General features: G+C 40.2%; 1 protein-coding gene across 1 annotated transcript in view; it reads right to left on the reverse strand.

Moving 5' to 3' along the window:
- Window positions 1–21,928, reverse strand: part of LOC123017098 (von Willebrand factor-like) — a 251,520-nt gene that overhangs the window by 126,916 nt on the left and 102,676 nt on the right. The window contains exons 19-20 of the mRNA XM_044418233.1: window positions 12,662–12,800; window positions 9,185–9,328 (exon numbers count right to left, since the gene is read on the reverse strand). Of these exons, the coding sequence (XP_044274168.1) occupies window positions 9,185–9,328; window positions 12,662–12,800 (283 nt within the window). The remainder of the gene's footprint in view (window positions 1–9,184; window positions 9,329–12,661; window positions 12,801–21,928) is intronic.

Below are 21,928 nucleotides of genomic sequence, written 5' to 3' on the forward strand. Positions count from 1 at the left end.
CATGTCATTCCACAGCTATCTTGAAATAATGTGTCACCATGTCCTGCCATGTCCATCCCCAAGGAAATGGAGAGGAATTGTAAAGGAAGCACAGCTTCATTCTGTCCAGCCTATTTGCTTGATCTTTGTCCATCATGGCTGATTGGAAAATCAAAAGAGAGGACTTGTGCTTTGGTCCAGAAGGTTGCTAATGCTTCCTTCAGAGTGGTACCACTCTCTTTAAAAACTGCTGTGATAACACAATTCCTGAAAATGTAGCCTAGACCCAGTTGATGTTAGCCAATAGTCAATAGCCATTAGCAAGTTGTGGCCAGTAAGCTCCAAGCTCCCCTGGAGAAAACAGATTCTCTGGATACATTTCAATCAGTCTTCAGGCCTGGCTTTGAAACAAAAACTGTCTTGGTCACCCTCTGGGATGACCTCTGCCTGATGTGAGATGGGGGACCATGACCCTGCTGATCCTCCTGAACCTTCAGCGGCTTTTGATACTATTGACCATGGTATCCTTCTAGAGGAGAGGTTGGCTGGGTTGGGATTTAGGAGTAGAATCACTCTGCAGTGGTTCCACTCTTATCTGACCTACTGTCTCCACATGGTGGTGTTGGTAAACTATTGCTCTGTGCCATGGCCTTTGTACTATGGAGTTCTGCAGGGCTCTATTTTGCCCCCCCCCCCCATGCTTTTCAACATGTACATGAAACCACTGGGAGAGGTCATGCAGACACTCAGCTCTACCTCTGATTTTCCAGGTGAGCCAGTGACTGTACTTAACCAGTGCCTGGGCTTGGTAATGGACTGGATAAGGACATAGAATAATAGAAACAGAGTGAGTCAGAAGGGTCTTCCTGGGCACTTCATTGTGGGCACACCAGAGTAATACCTCTCTCAGTCTAGAAGCAACACTTCTGGCTATGCAACCAAGGGTGGTGTTCGCCCTCTTGACCACCATATCACAATGCTGACTCATGTTTAGCCTGTAGTCAACCAGCACCCTGAGGTCCCTTTCACAAGTGCTGCTCTCCAGTCACTTGTCCCCTAACCTGTACTTATGACACCCATTCCTATGCCCCAAGTGAAAGACCTTGCACTTACCCACATTGAATGCCATCCTGTTGTCTCCTGCCCACTTCCATAGCCTGTCCAGATCCTTTTGGATCTGGAGTACCTGCTCCTCAGTTGTGGCCACTGCCCCAGTTTTAGTATTATCTGCAAATTTGATCAGCAGACTGTTCACCCCTTCTTCCAATTCACTGATGAAAAGATTAAACAGGATTGGCCCCAGGACAGAGCCCTGGGGACCCCACTTGTCACTGGCCACCATCCCGATGGTTCCCCGCTAATGGTTACCCTCTGCTTTCGGTCAATCAACCATGCCCTAATCCACCGGACAGTGCTTTGGTCTATCCCAAAACTCCTCAGTTTCCCAACCAGGATATCATGGCGCACTTTGTCAAAGACCTTGCTGAAATCCAGATAAACTTCATCCAATGTATCCCCTCCATCTAGCCACCTCAAAACCTTGCCATAGAATTTCACAAGTTTTGTCTGGCAGGACCTGTTTTTGCAGAAGCTGTGTTGTGCGGCTGTCAGCCTCCCTTCCCTATCTAGCATCACTAGATCTCTCTCTATTATGAGCCTTTCCATTGTTTTTCCTACAATGGACATAAGGCTAACTGGTCTGTAATTCCCCATGTCCCTTCTACTACCCTTTTTGAAAATTGGGGCCACTGATGCCACCCTCCAGTGCTCTGGAACTTCACCCGTTCTCCACGAGGCCTCAAAAATGGAGGCCAGCAGGAGTGAGAGAACCCCTGCCAACTCTCGAAGTACTCTTGGGTGTAACGCATCAGGGCCTGGTGCTTATGTAACGTCCAATGCCCTTAGGAGCCCCTCGACTTCTGGCGTGGGGGTGACTCTAATAAGGACCAATAAGCTGAGGCTCAATGCAGTCAAGATGGAGGTACTGTTAGTTGGAAGTTAACTGGAGAATTTTCAACCTATCCTGGATGGGGTTAAACTTCTAAAGGACAAGGGTCACAGCCTTGGAGTGCTCCTGGATCCTGAGTTGTCACTTGTTTCTCAGGTAGACTTGGTATCTAGGAGTGCTTTTTAGTAGCTCAGGCTAGTTTATCAGTTGCACTCCTACTTGGTTGTGCAGAGGCTTGCTACTGTTATCCATGTACTGGTAGTCTTGCACCTGGATTATGGTAATGCATTTTATGTAGGGTTACTTTGAAAATGGTCCAGACATCCAACTAGTCCAAAATCAGGGGGCATGCCTGCTGACGAGAGCTGGCTGTCACTAACACATCATCCCAGTCCTGCACAGGCTACAGTGACTACCAGTTGCCATGTGGGCCCAATTCAAAGTGCTTATGATGGCATACAAACCTGTAAACGGCTTGGAGCCAGGATATCTGAAGGAATGCCTGTCTCATCCTGGTCTAATCACTGAGATCTTTATCAGTGGCCCTTCTCTGAATTCCTCACCGCAATAAAGTAAGTGGAGAGATGGCTAGGAGAAGGGCCTTCTTTGAAAGAGAAGCTCCACTTCCAATAGAGATCTGCCAGGTGTCTTCTCTTTTTTTTTTTTCATTTAGATGCCAATTGAAAACATTTATTTCCATAACTACTTTGGTGAATGAGTCAAATTGGTTTTATAATGGTTTGTCATGTTGGCTTTATTGTTGCTACTGCCATGTTAGAATTTTAGCTGCCAGACAATTTGTTATTTCATAGAATTGTTATAAATTGATTGCTTTACATTGTTTGATATTTACTGCTCCTTTTACTGTTCTATTTTTATTGCCTTATCATCTATTGTCCATTCTCAATTATTTTATTTAGTGCTGCTCATTGTAATGTAAGCCATCGAGAGAGCCTTACAGCTATGGGGTGTGGCATACAAGCATGATGAATAGATGGATGGATAGATAGATGGATAGATAGATGGATAGATAGAAGCATTGAGCACTGCCCATGCCTGACAAGTCAGCTGAGAAGTTCTGATTCACAGACTTGAGTCAGACAGTGAAGCAGGACTTGTGGGAGAAACATTCTGCTCCACTGCTGAATATGGGCTCATTCTGTTCCCCCATGCCTCTGCAGAAGCAAGGATTTAACAGTGAAAATGAGTGGCTTCCATCATTGCATCTGTCGCTTTTTGCTAGTTATCACTGTGGGAAGGTGCATGACTAAGCATGTGAACTGCATTGCTGATATCTGACTGCTGAGTGAGAAGAGGACTGAAAGTACTGTGGAAGCAGCAGCAGTGGGGAGAGTCTGGGGCAGAGCGGTGCATGTGCTTTTGGCTTGGAATAGGTGACTAGGGATGTGAGGGAGTGAGAGAGGGGGAATGGGAATGAGGATCAGAAGGAATGTGGGGAGGAGAGGTAAATGGGGATATATTAGTTTGTGCATGTCATGAGTCGTATGTCTTTGGACTACATACCCACTGCTGTAAGTGGCCCTGACCTGCTTGTCTAAAGTCATTTCAGCCCTTCGATCAAGTAAGGATCCCCACCTGCCCCTCCTTATATTCATTTTCCCCTCAAAGTATTTTCCCTTATTTTTGCCCATTCTTAAACCATTTTAAAATGGAGGGGAATTATTAATTTTAATTTGGTTGTGTGTCTGTGATTTTAAACATTTTTCTGTTGTTTAATATACATACGAGTTTTTGAAAAGCATTATATACATGTCTAAAATAACTGAACCCCCACGTTTTTGGCATTGCTTAAAAATAATGTCCTGATTGGAAAATGGTTAGATTAATACTTTCTATGATTAAGCCCCCAAACAATGCCACATTGTGTGACTTCATGTTTCACTGCAAATGTATTTGAATTCCAGGGACAATACAGCACTCTCAGAAGTTTAGGTAATGGTAATTCTATAACACACTGGAGGTCTGTGAATGATGAATTCAGGGACGTTTCTGGCTGTTACAATGCCCAAGGCAAACAGCTGAACTCTGCCCTCTGGAAAGTGCTTCTTCTTATTTTCTCTCTTCCTGTAAGGCAAAGATTGCCCTTTCTTTCCTTTGCGCTGTATGTGGCTGGAAAGAGGGAAGCCTAATAGATGCACTGATATTTTTTTTCACCATGTGACAGGCATTATTATTTTTTAATAACTATCTGAAATTTGTACAATGTGTTCTTGGGCTACAAAGTACTGTTTGAGTGAACAGTGGCCCACTTGGTGCTGCTTCTAAGCTTTCCTGGGACATTGTGATGCTCAGGTGTGACTTGGACCTTAGGCAGATGCCAAATGGGGTAAAAACCTGAGGAAAGGGCAGCACTGGCTTGCTCAGAGGCAGCTCCTCTCTCTTTTCCTCCCATCAGACTGTTACTGTCCTTAGTTCAAAGAAGAAATCCAGAGGCTTCAGCATTCCCAGTAGGGTCCCTGATACATTTTTTTCCTTCAGTGCAAAAAAGACTTCAGTGGTCATGACAGTGGCCATAGGCATCAAGGTTCCATGCCAGAGTGTACAGACCTCAAGCAGCCTGGTCAAAGACTTTCTGAATTGAAAAACCTGATCACAAAAAGGAAGCTGAAATAGGTGATTTTCTCATTCAAGAGAAAGGAGGTTTTTGAAAGAGTGAAAATAAATAAAGGTTCCCATTTTCCAAGAATTTCTATATGTCATCCAGATATTGAACAAAAGGGAAAAGCTCCTTCAAGGGAGAAGTCATGCTGAGGAAACTCTTGGCTCTCTCATGATTGTTAGGCTCACTAGATCATAGCTCTGATGATACTGGGTACAATCCTGCATGTCCCACATATAAAGCATATGTAGCTCATGAAACTACCCACAACATCCAGCAAAATTCTCTTTGCTCCACTGAGTGTGCAGCAACATATTCATTATTTGCAAACATCCACAAACTCTGTGAAGAAAAATGATGTGATTTTTTTGGTGGGGGATTGTTTTTTTAAAATAAAGACTCCTCTCTTTAATTATCTTCAGTTCAAGTTTAGTTTAAATAATCTTTCTGGACCAGTAAGGATACAGTTCAGAGATAGGTTAGTGCTTGTTACTGGAAATTTATGAACTAACCAAACATAAAAGTGAGGTTGACTTTTTTCCTGCTTCACATCAAACATTCTAACATGACTTCTCTGTGATCTGTATACCTTGATCATCATCTGATGCCCTCCTATATTCTATGTATTCTGTATATTCTGATTATCATCTGAGGCCCTACTACAAGGGCCTTCTCCAAGGGACAGTTGGTGGGAGAGAGTAAGGGAGAGGGCCTACTTGGTGCCCTCTCTACTAATTGTGGAATGACCTCCCCACTAAAGTTTGCCTGGTGCCAACATGGCCATCATTTTGGCATGGCGTTAAATCTGTCCTCTGTTATCAGACTTTTGAAGAAATATGATGGGATGTTAATGCCATTGTTTCCCATCTCCCAGAGTTATATTGGAATTTGATTTTTAAGCATTTTAGAACTGTTTTTAAATTTTGTATGTTAATATTTTTATACTTTAATGCTTGTTGTGATTTTTGTTATTGGATAGTACTGAACTGAACTGAACGAAACTGAAGAGCAGGCCAGCAAACAGGGTGGCTGTACATCTCTAAAACTGGAATTCAGCCTGCTTGGTTTACAGCAGCCACTCATTCCTTCTTTCTAAAATAGCATTTGGCCAAAACCATTTTTTCCAGCATTTTCGAGAGGGAAAAATCTATTCTTTCCAGGGGGTGTAGCAGTGTGGGAGAGAGGAAGCCATGGAGGGTTTCCCAGTTTCTTTCCTGTTCATCTTGTGCCTAATTCTCATTTGAGAATGGTACTCTGTACAATGGTAAATTTGTGCAAATTGGGCAGTAATTGACCAGGAGATTTACACAGCTCTCCCCAAATATAGATACATTTTCTCATTTGCATAAATTTCCTCTATAGACTAAATTTGGAATCATTCAGTCTAATAAATAAATGTGTGCAATTGGAAATGAGACAAATGCATGGGGCATTCTGAAAACAGTCAGGAATGTTACTGAGCTGCTGACTGTAGCTCCATTAACCCTTGAAGTAGTGGAAAACATTTTTTGGTTAAAAGCAATAAAATGGAAAACCCACTGTCTCTTTCTCTCCAAATGGTATGCCCCACCCAGAAACAATTGATTTCAACCTTCAGTTCAAAATCTATTCTTCTTTTATTAGCCATATTTACTACACCTTCAACCCAGAACAGTTGAGAAACAATGTGATGAATATTTCAGCTTGGTCCTTGACTCGTAAAAAGTATTACATATAACAGAAGGTTTCAGTAGTTCTTGTTGCTAGTTGTGAAGTCATGTCCAACCCATTGTGACCCCATGGACAACATTCCTCCTGGCCTTCCTGTCCTCCACCATCCCCTGGAATCAGTACAGATACTTCTAAAAGGAGCTGGAAGGCAGCTGTGGCTGGGGATGTACTGGAAATCCAGCTCATTTGAGGTCTATGGATTTCCTGCCCACTTCTGATCTGAAGTTCTAGTCAGGGGTTCCTCCGGACTTCTATCTCAAAGACAGGCTATGATTTGCACTTTTTTTTTTACCACTAATGAAATTTGCACAACGCATGCCTTAAAAAACGAGGTTTTGTACAGAATCAGTTAATTTGCACAGAATCATAAGCAGAGCAAATTTGCTGATTCTGCACAAATCACACAGTTTTGGGTGCTAACGTGTACAGATTTGATTAGAAAGTAATAAAATTAGAATATTGTAACCCACCCTACAGTCCATCAGTTGTCTCATCTTGTACTGCAGAGAGTCAGAAAAGCACAAGTGTTAAGGATAAAGTTAACATTCAGGTTAGGGTTAGGGTTTGGGTTCAGAAAACCCAGTTTCCTATGCATGTCTAGGGGCCTAGGAACAACCTCACTTGTGCAGAAGGAATGAGTGGTGATCAAGAACACTGTGACAGCTGCCTTTCCACATGTTGTCTGAATAGATAGGAATGAGGATTCAGGGTTACGATTAAGCAAGATATTAGGGTAAAGATTAAAAAAGAGCATGTCTTGTGTCAACAAGAATGCAATGACTTCTGCTTTTGTGAATGTTACCTGAATGTAAAGTGACTATATCTGGGTATTAGTGTTTGGATTAGGATTTGGAAAACCTGGATCCCTCTGAATATTTAGTAGCCTGGAACTAGCTCCAGTTGGATAGACAGCATGATTGGTCAACAAGAATACTCTGAGTGCTCCTTTTCTGCAAATTGCCTAAATGTAAAGGGATAGTTTCTGGGTGCTGGTGTTAACATTAAGCCTCAGATTAGGGTTGGGAAGAGAAAAACCTAGTTCCTTGTGCATATCACACACCTTGAAATAGCCTAGATTGGGCAACTAAAGTGAGTGGTCAACAAAAACACCCTTTATGCATTTTTAAATGTATAGGGTTTTATCAGCATGGAATCATAGAATAGAATCATACAATACTGGAGTTGGAAGAGGCCATGAAGACCATCAGGTCCAACTCCCTGCTGTTGCAGGACACCAATTTATACCATCCCACTTAGATGGCTGTTTAGTTTGGGTTACAGTTAATTAGGGATATATGAGGAATCTGTCCAAAGATGGGAAACCATTGGATTCCCTGGGCTCAGGTCCTTGGACTTCAGTATGCTTTGTGGCAGTTAGAGTCCAAGTTCCTGGTGAGCTCACTCAGCACTCACAGGGAATCAAACTTCATGAGTGGAGCAAGCAAAACCACTCTCATGCTTGAGGAGGAGCCCCTTGGTGGTGGCTGCTCCTGGCACCAAAGAAGGCTGGTCATGAGACTTGCTCTTGCAAAAGGCTCACCAGAAAAGCAGCCCTCCAGCACTGCTCTCATACTGGAGGAACAGCTGCTCAAATGGTGGCTGCTCCTGGCACTGAAACAGCCTTGTTGTGGGAAGCTTGGTTGTGAGAGGCTTGCCAGGAAAGCACTCCAACCACTGCACAAGCAGAATCTTTTTTCCATCAGCCGCTGCAATGTTTTGGGAAGCTGCTAATGCAAAAGAAGGTTTCTAGTTGTGTAACTGGGGCTCCTCAAGCATCCACAGACTTCCTCTCCACTTGACTAACTTTGGAAGCCTGGGCCAAGCACAAGAGAAGCTCATGAAAGCTTAGAGGGACAGATCCCAAAAGCAATGCTGTCCATGATTTATAAACTAAGACGTAGCAGCATTCAACTCTTATTTCTACTGCAGAAGATTGTCACCCCCCCACCCCCCACCCCAATTGCATATGTAAGAATTTCTGAAGTAAAGTCATTCTGCATATGTTTTTGGGACATTTTATTTGATCATTTTGGAATTTATTTATTTATTTAAAGCTTTTATATACTGTCCTTCACTAAAAGTCCCAGGATGGTAGTACAATGAAGTAAAAGTACAGCATCAGGCAACAAATTCAAATAAAACTCCAGCTTAAAACACTTTAACACTTTAAAATATTGGGAAAATAAAAAGGGTTTTGGCCTCTAATATCTCCTGGGAGATATTAAATTCCCATTTCCTTGAAAACTCATAACTCTAATTCCATTTGTGTGAAATCTGGGTATGATTGCATACTAAGAAAATCAAAGAACTTATCATGGACCCTGAAGTGTTCCTTCAATATTTTTTGCTTCTGGGTGTTCTAAAAAACCCTAAGGTCTGAAAACAACACTGAAGGGGCTCAACTAGTAGTTGAACTGGTATGTGAGGGAAATGCAGTCAAACAAACAAACAAACAAACAAATGGCTGCTCAAAACAAACAACAAATGGCTTAGAAAGTTTAATAAATAACAAATGGCTTTTAACGTGCATACTGTGTTTTATTTTAATTGTTCTTTTAATGAATTGTGTACACCATCCTGGGATTTGGTAATGAAAGGTGATGTATTACCATTTTAAACAAATATTCTCACATATGTTTATATAAGATACTAATCTTTAAAAAAATACTGAACCACATCCTCCAACATGAAAAACAGGTTCTTAAGCTAGTATTGAGGAGCTCTGGTTCTGGTTTTGCAGTACCCAAATTCTCTTTTATCTTGTAAACCTGGTTTAGGTACCCTAACATCCCTGCAGAACTAGGAATGGAGCATGGTACTGAAAGCTGGTGTGGCCTAAGTATGAAGTACTCATTCAAACTTGTCTGACAGCATTAGAACGCTTGTTACTCCACACTAGTGTTTCAGTAAAGGGGGGTTGTACTTACATCTCCATTGTACAGCTCAATCTCTCCAGTATCAAACAGAACAGTAATCCTTTTAGTGCACATCTCTCCAGTGTAGCTGCATCCCTCATTGGCAATGAGTATCCGAAAGGTTCCCAATTCACCATCATTGTCATCACAATAATCCTTTAAAAATGTGGACATTGATACGAGATGTTTGAAACATGCACACAGATTGTATATTTTAGCATTTAGGAACAATAATCTCTAAGATATTTTGGCTTGCATCCTGACCTTCCTCATTAAAACCCTGGTCTTATCCATGCTTATTTAACAGCAAGTCCCACTGAAGTTCTATTCATACACCTCAACAGGAATGTGGAGTTTGGTTCCCTGTGGCACAGTCCTAAATTGCTGCAATGTGTGTGACTGTAAGAATGAAGTAAAAAAGACCAATCATTTAGGTCTATCGCACATTCTTTTCTAATTTCATAGGAAATATCTAGTGTGCATGCCCTTACAATATTTGATTGTACCACAGGGTTACAGTAGATGACACACATTGCCCTAGATGGAAATCTGAACATATATTTCCTTGACCCAAGCCTAACTTGCTGTAGGGCTCAGCAATTCAAAATACAAGTATCAAAAGTTTTTCAGTCCTGTCTGCAGTTATATATAAAGTAATCCCACTAAATTAAAGGGAATTTACATAATGGGAAACATGTTGGGTTACAGGGAGATTCCACCTCTCGGACACCTGAGAGGTGGCCACTGCCCAGTTTTAGTATCGTTTGAGAATTTGATCGGCAGACTGTTCACCCCTTCTTCCATATCACTGATGAAAAGATTAAACAGGATCGTCCCCAGGACAGAGCCCTAGGGACCCCGCTTGTCACTGGCTGCCATCCTGATGATTCCCCACTAATGGTTACCCTCTGCTTTTGGCCAGTCAACCATGCCCTAATGCATCGGACAGTGCATTCCTATATCCCAAAACCCCTCAGTTTCTCAACCAGGATATCATGGGGCACTTTGTCAAAGGCCTTGCTGAAATCCAGGTAAACCACATCCAATGCATCCCCTCCATCTAGCCATACTGAAACCTTGTTGTAGAATTCCACAAGGTTTGTCTGGCATGACCTGTTTTTGCGGAAACTGTGTTGTGTGGTCGCCAGCCTTCCTTCCCTATCTAGCATCACTACATCTCTTGCTATTATGAGCCTTTCCATTGTTTTTCCTACAATGGACATGAGGCTAACAGGTCTGTAATTCCCCATGTCCCTTCTACTATGCCACCCTCCAGTCCTCTGGAACTTCATCCGTTCTCCATGAGGCCTCAAAAATGGAGGCCAGCGGGTGTGAGAGAACCCCTGCCAACTCTCGAAGTACTCTTGGGTGTAACCCATCAGGGCCTGGTGCCTTTGTAATGTCCAATGCCCTGAGGATCCCCTCGACTTCTAGGGGGGGTGACTCTAATCTGTGCCCCTAAGTCCCCGGCCTCATCTAATCTCCTATGTGGTTCTCCTCCGTCCTGCTTTGGGGAGAACACAGAGGCAAAATAGTCATTTAGTATCTGTGTCTGTTCCCTCGTATCAGTCACTGGATCTCCTTTCTCCTTATTTAGTGGTCCCACCACTTGTCTCCCCTTCCTCTTTTTATTTACATGCTGAAAGAAGCCCTTTTTATTGCTCTTGATATTCTTGGCAAGTCTCAGCTTGTAATCAGACTTAGCCTTGCAAAGAACCCTTCTGCAACAGGCCTCCTCCTCCCGGTATACCCTTTTGTCTATTTACCCCAGTACCCATTTCCTACGGAGGTTCCTCTTGCATCTAATCCCTCTAACCACCACCTTTCGCATCCATGGAGGCGCTCTCCTTAGCCTCCCCACCTTACTGACTTGTGGTATCATCAACGCTTGCGCCTCCAAAACCTCCCTTTTGAGTGCTATCCACCCCTCCTGAACTCCCTTGCCTTCCAATAACCTATCCCAGGAGACTTTCCCCAGTCTGGCCTTCAGTTGGCCCTCTTGAAGTCCCAGCTTCTAGTGCTCGACCTGGTGCATGCCCGCATTCCCCTGATCTCAAAGAAAAGGATGGAATGATCACTCGCATCCGAAGCTCTCCTAATCTGTACTTCGTCTATCAGCTCCTCCCTGTTACTCAAGACCAAGTCAAGGATGCCCCCCCCCCCCCCCCCCTCTTGGACCCCCTGTGTGAAAAACTCTCTCTCTATAGCTTCTAGGAAGCAATGTGACTTGGCTGTCACCACTGAGTTAGTCTCCCAACTGATATCCAGGAGACTGAAATCTCCCATAATTACTGTGTCCCTCCCCCAAGATATCCTTGGAATCTGTTCTGTCAGGACATTGTCCAGGGTTTCAAGTTGACCTGGAGGGTGATAACATACCCCCACTGTCAGTTCTCTTTCCCTGTCAAAACCCCTAAGTTTCACCCACACTGCCTCTACCGCATCCCCATATATGCTGCATTCTATCTCACTGCATCCTATCCCTCCCCCACATATGAAGCTATGCTCCACCCCTCTTTCCCTTCCTGTCCTTTCTAAACAGGTGATACCCCTGTATGTTTACATTCCAGTCTTGCCTTTTATCCCACCAAGTTTCTGTGATTCCCACCAGGTCATACCCTCCTATTTCCAGGAGAGCTGCAAGCTCTCCCTGCTTATTACCCATGCTCCTAGCATTGGTGTACATGCACCTCAACTCCTTCCCACAGCTTCCTTTCTTTTTCTTTGGAGTTCTCAGCCTCCTCCTTCCTCCCATCTTCCCTGATATCTGGCCTGTTTTTGTAGGAGTCCTGTCAGTCCCTGCAGTACCTCTAAAACCCTGGTCCCAGAGCCCGGATACTCTCCCCACACTTGTCCAGTGCAGACAATTTTCTGGAGGGCCTGAACCAACTCCCCCCCCCCCCGGTTCATTTTAAAGTCTTCCGGACAAAGCTTGCTAGAGCATCTCCAAAGTACTTCTTCCCCATCCTGGTTAGGTGCAACCTGTCCCTTGCCAGAAGTCCTTTGGCAAGAAACTGGATGCCGTGGTTGAGGAGCCCAAAGTGTTCCTTCTGGCACCATACCCTAAGCCAGTTGTTTACCTCAGCAACCCTCCTATCCCTGCCTGACCCAAATCCCCAGACCGGTCAGATAGATGAAAAGGCCACTTGGGCCTTTAGGTCCCTGAGTTTCTTCCCCAAGGCCTCAAAGACCCTGGTGATCCTGCCGATGCCTTGCCTGGCTACGTCATTTGTGTCCACATTGATCACCAGAAGTGGATGGTGACCCCTGGAGAGAACAAGACACTCCAATCTATCCTTCACATGCTGGATGCATGCACATCACGTTGTTTTGCTTTCTGAGTGCCCCTAAAGCTGATGATAAAGTCAGAAAAGAGCCCCCACCCATCTCTTGCCAGATTAAAATATACTTACCAGGTGACAAGTTGGTAAGCACAACTTGTTGTTGGCCTCTTCCTCACTTGCTATTCAGTATCCTGCAAACTCTTACCTGAACTAGCACATACTGACAGTTGCCTGGAAATCTGTATTTCAACCCATCAAAGGTCAGGTAATGGGCTTTGCCAATGACCGAGCAGGTACCATCACAGACATTTTCTGTGCATTCCCATTTTCGAGCACGGCAGACACTGAAGTGGGCAAAAGAGCAGCAGTGATTACTGGTGCTGTATGTCATCAGAAGTCTGCTTTGAAATATTTCCTGGGACAAAACAAAGTCTGCATATAGAGGAATGCGTGCAAGACTCAAGTTCTCACTAATAAGAATGAGGGAGAACTTGATTTGGTTCATGTTTTTCATTTTTTTATTCAGAATCAAACAAAAAGAAAAAAGAGAACATTAATTTGAATGGATCAATTACAATGGATATGTATGAAATATATGACTATATAGAGAGAGCTGGGGATAGGGTAGAGAGCAAGTTATTCAATTATCCACAACAAAAATTACGCATGTGCTTTTCCAAAGCCTTATGTATTTATTCATTACTAAGTTATGCTTAGGGATCACCCATTCAACAGCTAAAAGCACAGTGGAGTCCTTAATCCATTGCATTATTGGAAGCGGTTATTTGTCTTCCAGTATGGCAGTATTGGTCTTACTGTCAAAGAGGCACAGAAAATCTATAGTCTTTGACCTTCCCTTAAATTCCAAGAAGATAATTAAGGAGAAAATGTACATCAGTAAATATTAAACTGCTTTAAGGATCTTTGTAACACAAAGATTATTACCTTCTCCTAAGCAGAGGTAGCAACTGGACTTTGTCAAACATAGGGATAGGGAAACCATTAGCTATATTATACCTCCAATTTCTGCAAGCCCTTTCTTAAAAATATACACAGAGCACACATTTTTGCTGAATAAGATCCATTGACCCTTCTGAGATGGATGTCAACACAATTATTCATTGATTAGATAAGACAGAACAATGCAATTCGGAGTTCCATCCTTGCTTAAGGTCCAGTGTATCATTTAGTTACTGATAATAACTAATATCATTTAGTTACTGATAACTTCTAATAAGGATGGCAACTCTGAAGCTACAAAAGAAGCAGGACCACCTATATTCTAGCTAATGTTTCTATTGCCTGTATGTCCATTAAGCCATAGTTCACAAATCATATTGCGCATGCAAAGCAGAAAATGGCAGAGAGTTATTAATAGCATGCACTACCTGATCCAAAATAAAAATCAGCTGATCTGTCCAATTCTACCAGACAAACATTTTTTAAATCATAGTTAGTTTTGCATGAAAAAATAGATCAAACTCTTAATTGATGTGATGCTGTGCACCACATCTCTCTTGCTGTCATAACAGTAGGAGGTACCCTATCTGTTTTGGTATATTAAGAGTCAATGCAAGCTATTTGCAGAGAGCATCCATACATGAAGATTCTAAAAATGTTCAGGGGTGGACATTAAAGTTTAATCTAAACAAAAAAGACAAGAATGTATTACAGATCAGCAAATAATCCTTATGGTATAAAGCAAGATCATGGATACTAAATTCTCTCTCTTTGATCAGCTTTTTCAAAAATATTCAGAGTGCAACAGAACTACATAAACATTTCCAAAACTAACATTACATTTTGTAAATACTTGCCAGACCTAACTAAAGGAATCTCATTTAAAATATACATAATCCATGATACAATATTTATCTTAATTCACATTTAACTTGAATATTTGAGATATTATTCTGTGGATGAATATTCCCAAAGAGTAACTACTTGTTACCTCTCCCAATTCTGAGATAATACCATTCAGAAACACCCTCTGAGTCGAAGCCTGTAACCAACTATGAAGCCACCTGATCATCATTGCATTTAGCCCACTTGTAGTTAATTTTTCTGTCAGAAGATCATGGGCACTCTGTCAAAAAGCTTTCCTGAAATATTAATGTCCACAATATTCCTACCAGTGAGGTTACCTAATAAAAAAAGACCAGATTACTCTGGCAAGTCTTGTTCTTGATAAATCCATGGTGGTGTCTAGCAATTACTCCATCGTCTTCATAGTGTTTACAGACTGGTTTCTTTATTAACTGCACCAGGATTTCCCCATAGATTGATGTCAGACTGAGTGGCCTGCAGTTACTAGGTTCTACTATTTTTTCTTTCTTGAAAATGGGAACAACATTAGCCTTTCTCAAGTCATCTGGAACTTTCCTTGTCCTCTATGATTTTTCAGAGATAATAGAGGGTGATTCTGAGATTTCTTCTGCCAGTTCCTTTATGACTCTAGGATGGAGTTCATCAAGTCCTAGAGATTCGTACTCCTTCAAGGAAATTAGGTGCTCCATGACCATTTGTTTATTAATCTCATGCTACAGTCCTGACTCTTCAGTTTATAGTGAATTTCTGCCAGCAAGATAATTGACCTCCTTTTTGAAATTGACTGGGCCAAATTAGGAATTGAACACTTTGGCCTTTTCTTGCTTATCTGTTATTAATTTTCCCTCCTCACTGAGAATTTGAACCACCATTTCTTTTCTCTGTTGTTTACTGTGAACAGACCTGAAACAAAGTATTTTTTGTTTTTCGTGTCCCTTGCTAATGTCAGCATATTCTCAGCCTTCCTGATGTCCTTCCTGTACTTCTGTGCTGCCTGTCTGCATTCTTCTTTTGCAACCTGGCCTTTCTTCCACTTCCTGTATGCGTCCTTTTTTGTTCTTAGCTCAGCTCAGAGTTTTTTTGTGAAGCCATATTGATTTATTTTGTCATTAACTAACTTTTGTTTTTGTTGGCATTGTTCATAATTGTGCCTTCAAAATTTAATTTTTTATAAACTCCCACCCATCATGGACTCCTTTTTTCCTCTTTGGATCACTTGCCACAGGACCTTACTTATCATTGTCCTGAGTTTATTAAAATCAGCTTTCAGAAAATCTGAAGTAAGTGTATGGCTATGCTTCATTTTTCTTCCTTTAAAATCAAGAATTCATGTTTGTCATGGTCACATTTCTGCAGAGTTCCTGTAACTTTCACTTTATCCACTAAGTCATTCTCATTACTCAGTATTAAGCTGGGGATAGCTGATCCTCTAATTCTGACCTCTACTTTCTGCAGAAGAAAGGTATCAATCATGCATGACAAGAATTTCCTTTGATGACACTTTCATCAAAATTTGTCTCCCAACTGATACCTCACTAATTGAAGTCCCCCATTGCTACCACATCACACATCCTTGAAATACTGGCAGTTTGCTTAACAAATGTTTGATTGGGTGGTGGCTTGTAGACTCTGACTATAATGTCCCTCTTTTTCCTTGACACATTTGTTTTGATCCAGATGCTCTTGATGGGGCTATCTGGGTCATCTTCTTGCATTTCAAAGCAAGGATAACTATTTTTAATAGTTGAAATAGTGCCAGAAAGAATGAAGAGACAACATCAATGCTGAAAGGACACTCAGTTGTGGATGTATCTGGTGATGGAAGGAAAGTCCAATGCTGCAAAGAACAATACTGTATAGGAACATGGAATGTAAGATCTATTAATTAAGGTAGGCTGAACGTGGTCAAACATGAGATGGCAAGACTGAGTATCCACATCTTGAGAATCAATGTACTAAAATGGATAGGAATGGGTAAATTTAATTCAGATGACCAGCAGGTATAGTGCTGTGGGCAAGAATCCCTCAGAAGAAATGGAGTAGCCTTCAAAGTCAATAAAAGAGTAGGGAAAGCAATACTGGGGTACAATCCCCAAAATGATAGAATGATCTCAGTTTGAATCCAAGACAAGCCATTCAACATCACAATAGTCCAAGTCTGATGCCAAAGAGACTGAGGTTGATCAGTTCTGTGAAGACCTACAGCAACTTCTAAAAATAACACCAAAAATGATGCCCTTATCATCATGGGGGATTGGAATGCTAAAGTAGGAAGTCAAAAGATAACCAGAATTACAGGCAAGTTTGGCCTTGGAGTACAAAATGAAGCAGGGCAAAGGCTAGCAGAGTTTTGGCAAGCGAACATGCTGGTCTTTGCAAACAGACAACTCTACACATGGACATCACCAGATGGTCAACACTGAAATCAGATTGATTATGTGTTCTGCACCCCAAGATGGAGAAGCTCTATCCAGTCAGTGAAAACAAGACCTAGAGCTGACTGTGGCTCAGATCATGAGCTTCTTATTGCAAAATTCAGGCTCAAATTGAAGAAAGTATGGGAGAGCACTAGGCCACTCGGGTTCCAAGGAGGTGACACATATATTTAAGGGATTAGATCTGATACACAGTGCCTGAAGAAGTATGCATGGAGGTGCACAACATTGGACAGGAGGTAGCAACTAAAACCATCTCAAAGAAATAGAACTGCAAGAAAACAAAATGGCTATCTGAGGAGACTTTACAAATAGCTGTGGAAAGAAAGGAAGCAAAAGGGAAAGATACAGCCAACTGAATGCAGAATGCCAGGGAACAGGTAGAAGAGATAAGGAAGCCTTCTTAAATGAACAGTGTAGAGAAATAGAGGAAAACAATACAATGCGAAAATTCTAGAGATCTCTTCAAGAAAATTGGAGATATGAAGGGAATGTTTTATGCAAAGATGGGCATGTTAAAGAGGCAGAAGAGATTAAGATGGCAAGATTACACACAAGAACTATACAAGAAAGAGCTTAACATTTCTGATAACCGTGATGGGGTGGTCACTGATGTTGAGCCAAACATCCTGGAGTGTGAAGTCAAATGGGCCTTAGGAAGTCTGAGCAACGACAAAGCTAGTGAAGGAGACAGTATTCCAGCTGAGCTATTCAAAATCTTAAAAGACAATGCAGTAAAAGTGCTACACTCAGTATGCCAGCAAATTTGGAAAACTCAGCAGTGGCCCCAGGACTGGAAAAGGTCAGCTTACATTCCCATCAAACTACTGTACCATTGTGCTCATTTCACATGCCAGCAAAGTTATGCTCAAAATCATACAAGCTAGGCTTCAGCAGTACGTGAACTGAGAATTATCAGAAGTACAAGTGGGGTGTCACAGAGGAAGAAGAACTAGAGATCAAATTGCCAGCATATACTGGAAAGCTAGGGAGTTCCAGAAAAACATCTACTGCTTCTTTGACTATGCCAAAGCCTTGTGGCAAGTTCTTAAAGAGATGGGAGTACCAGACTGTCTTATTTGTCTCTTGAGGAACCTGTATTTGTCAAGAAGCAACAGTGGGAACTGAATATGGAACAACAATATGGTTCAAAATTGGGATAGGAGTAAGGCAAGGCTGTATATTGTTGCCTTGCTTTTTTAACGTTTTTTTAAGGAAGTTTTATTATTTTTATACCAACTAACAAAAAGTAACTAAAAAAATCAATCATCAGAAACATCGGACTTACTGGGTCAGCCCCCCATACTTTTTTTTATAGTAATCTGTAAACATATTTAAATCTATGCATAGTCCCATTTCTCTAGCCATAATAAAAAGAGTCCCAAGTTTGATAGAAGTATGTATCCTCTTTCTTCTTCAGAGACAAAGTCAATCTGTCCATTTCCGCACAGTGCAATATCTTTTTTAAAATCAGTTCGTTGGTAGGTGGTTCTTCACTCCTCCAATGTTGGGCAAATGCAATCCTCGCCACAGTAATTACATGTAGAATCAAATACATTGCTTGATTATCAACATCATCAGGTACTATGCCTAATAAGAAAACTTCTTTTTAAATATTGAAGGTTTTTGTAACATTCCCTCAAGCCATTTATGTATTTTAGTCCAATTTTTTTTGCCTTATCACAAGTCCACCACATATGATAAAAAGTACCTGGTTTATGTTTGCATTTCCAACATCCATTTGATGTATTTGAAAACATCTTAGCTAATCTTTTTGGTGATAGATACCATCTATAAAACATTTTATAAAGATTTTTTATATGAGGTTGCTAATGTTACTTTAATATTTCTTTCCCACAGCTTTTGCCATTTCTCTAACTCAATATTATATCCAAAATTTTGTGCCCACATTATCATAGTTTCCTTAACTTGTTCATCTTCCATTCTCATATCGAAAAGAAAATTATACAGTCTTTTAATCATTTTCTCATGTGATTTTAAGATCACTTGGTCAAATGTTGTTAACTCCTTATAAAAACCCCACATTTTATAATCTTTAACTAATCTTGATTGTATTTGAATCTTATGCCACCAAGAGATATTAATTCCTTGCTCTTGTAGTTCTTGGTTTGGTTTCAATCCTCCATCATTATCCAGGATATCATCATATCTCACAATCATATCAAAATTCAATGTATTTGGATATACAAGAGCTTCCATAGGTGAAAGCCATCTTGGTAATTTAGTGTACAGTTTTGTCTTTAATTTTTCCCACAGCGACATTAATGACTTTCTAATATAATGACTTAAAAAAGAACCATGTACCTTACACTTTTCATACCACATATAGGCATGCCAACCCATTTGCAAACCATGCCCTTCAAGATAAAGGATTCTCTTATTTCTTAAAGTTATCCATTCTTTTAGCCATGTTAAGACAGAAACTTGATAATACAAACATCCAATCAGGAAGGCCAAGACCCCCATTCCCTTTGGCTTCCTGAAGCATTTTTAATTTAATCCTTGGTTTCTTCTTTTTCCATACAAATCTCGAAATTTGGGTGTTTAGATCATCAAATAATTTTTATCAATTTTTATGGGAATTGTTTGGAATAAAAATGAGAACTTTGGTAATATATTCATTTTAACTAGTGCTATTCTTCCCAACAATGAGAGTTGCAAATTAGCCCATTTTTTCAGATCACTCTTAATTTCCTTAAGTAGTTTATCATAATTATCTTATTTCAATGTAGTACATTTAGCTGTAAGGAAAATTCCCAAATATTTAACCTTTTTAACAATTTGAAGATCTACTTGTTCCATCAGAGTTTTTCTCTGCTCCAACATGAGATTTTTCACTAGCAATTTCATCTTTTCTCTATTTATTTTCATCCCAGTATCTTCACCATACTCTTCTATCTTTTGTAGAAGTTTAAACATTGTTACCAAGGATTCCTTTAGAATAAAAACTAAATCATCTGCAAATGCTTCCAGTTTATAGCTTTCATCTCTAATTCTAGCACCTTTAATATCCATATCTTCTCTAATATTTCTATTTAGCACTTCTAAAATCAATATAAATAACAATGGTGATAAATGACATCCTTGTCTTGTGCCCTTTTGAATATCTTTAGTATTTGTAAGTTCTCCATTAATTATAATCCTGGCAGTCTGTTTTTGATAAATGCTTGATATTGCATTAATAAATTTTTCAGCAAATTCCATTTGTGTTAGTTGTTGCTTCATGAATTGCCAGTTAACATTATCAAAGCCTTCTGTGCATCCAAGAACAATAATGCCATTGGTTTTTCAGAGTAAACCTCATAATACTCTAAAATATCCAAAATAATTCTCTTATTATTCTGCATTTGTCTTTTAGGTAGAAAGTCATTTTGATCTGAATGTATAAAGTCTGTTAAATACTTCTTCAGTCTTTCTGCCATTACAGAGGCAGAGATTTTGTAATCCACATTTAAAAGTAATATAGGTCTATAATTCTGAATCTGCATCAAGTCCATATCTTCTTTCGGTATTAAGGCAATGTTTGCCTCAGTCCAAGTATTCGGTATTTTAGCATCTGACAATACCGTGTTACATATGTCCTTAAAAGGCATAGACAGGATTCCTTCTAAAGCTTTATAGAACTCTGCTGGTATCCCATCTGGGCCCAGGGTTTTGTCATTCCTTTGTCTCTTGATTGCCTCAGTTACTTCTGTCATTGTTATTTCCTCATTTAATATTTTTTGGTATTTCTCTGACAACTTTGGTAAATTTCCATTTTGAATATACTCATTAACTTTCTCAATTGGAATTTCTTTATTTTGCTACAGCTTTACAAAAAAGTCTTCCACTATTTTCTTGATTGACATACTTTGTACCTGCAGTTGTCTTTTTCCATCCTTCAATTTATATATTGGTCTCTTTTCCTTCTTTAGTTTATAAACTAACCATCTCTCTGGTTTGTTAGCATTTTCAAGAAAGTTCTGTTTGGTCAGTTTCATTTTTTTGGTAAGTTCATTTATGTCTAAGAGGTTCAATTTGTGTTTTAAAATATTCATTTGTGTTTTACAGTCTTTTTTGGATGGGTCTTCCTGAAGCTCCTGTTCGAGCTTCGCCAATTCCTCTACTAGTTTAGATCATTCCTGCTTTCTCTTTTTATTTATTTTTGCTGAGTATGTTATTATCAGACCTCTAACATAGGCTTTAGCTGTGTCCCAAACATTTCGCAAAGAGGTTTCTTCAGTTTTATTAGCTTGAAAAAAAATCCATTTCCTTGTTTATTTCTTCTTTAAACTTTTTATCTTTTAATAGAGATTTGTTAAATGCCCATCTGGGTGTTTTCCCTTTCAGTGTCATGGTTACAGGATTATGATCTGCCCAGACATTTGTATCTATTTCAGCTTCTAACAAGTCTGGAACTAAGTCTGGGGTTATCCAAATCATATCAATTCTAGACCATGACCTATGTCTATTCGAGTAAAAAGTATACTTAGCAAAAGTTGAATTTTTGTGTCTTCAGGCATCTGTCAGTCTAAATTCTTCAACTATATTAAAACAGGACTTTGGAAGTATCCTCCTACCTTTCTTCTCCTTAGTCTCACTCTTATGGTCTAGTTTTTTATCTACGATTGCATTGAAATCTCCCATTAAACACAGGGTTTGATAATCCATTTGCAAAAGTAGAGTATGTAGTTTTTGATAGAACGCTTCCTGGCGCATAGATCGCCACTAAAAGCACCTTTTTGAGTTTCATTGTGACTTCAACCAACAGGATTCTACCATCTTCATCTGCCAAAATATATTTGGGATCAAATTTTTCCTTAATGTATAATGCTAAACCTCTTTTCTTTTGATGAGCAGAAGATATAAATAACTTTCTGAGTTTTGGACATTCCAAAAGCTTACTATGTTGTCTCTTAATGTGTGTTTCTTGTAAACAAATTATATCTAGCTTCAGTTTTGAAGTTGAGAGAGAGTCCTTCTCCTCATAGAGGGTGTGTTTAGTCTATTTACATTCAAAGAGAATAGTTTGGTTCTTCCTTCCATTTTAAAAGTGATATTTATAAAATATATATTTATCTATTTATGTTTAGCGCCTTCCCACTTCTACCTTTCCTCCTTTTTTTGGTTCCGGTGTCTGTTCATCTTCTTGTTGATTTGTGGTCGCTATTTCTCCTTCTTCAGGGTGATAGGTTGTTACATCCATTGCT

This window comes from Varanus komodoensis, unplaced genomic scaffold (genome assembly GCF_004798865.1).
Source record: "Varanus komodoensis strain SLA01 unplaced genomic scaffold, ASM479886v1 scaffold9, whole genome shotgun sequence".
NCBI classification, from domain to species: domain Eukaryota; kingdom Metazoa; phylum Chordata; class Lepidosauria; order Squamata; family Varanidae; genus Varanus; species Varanus komodoensis.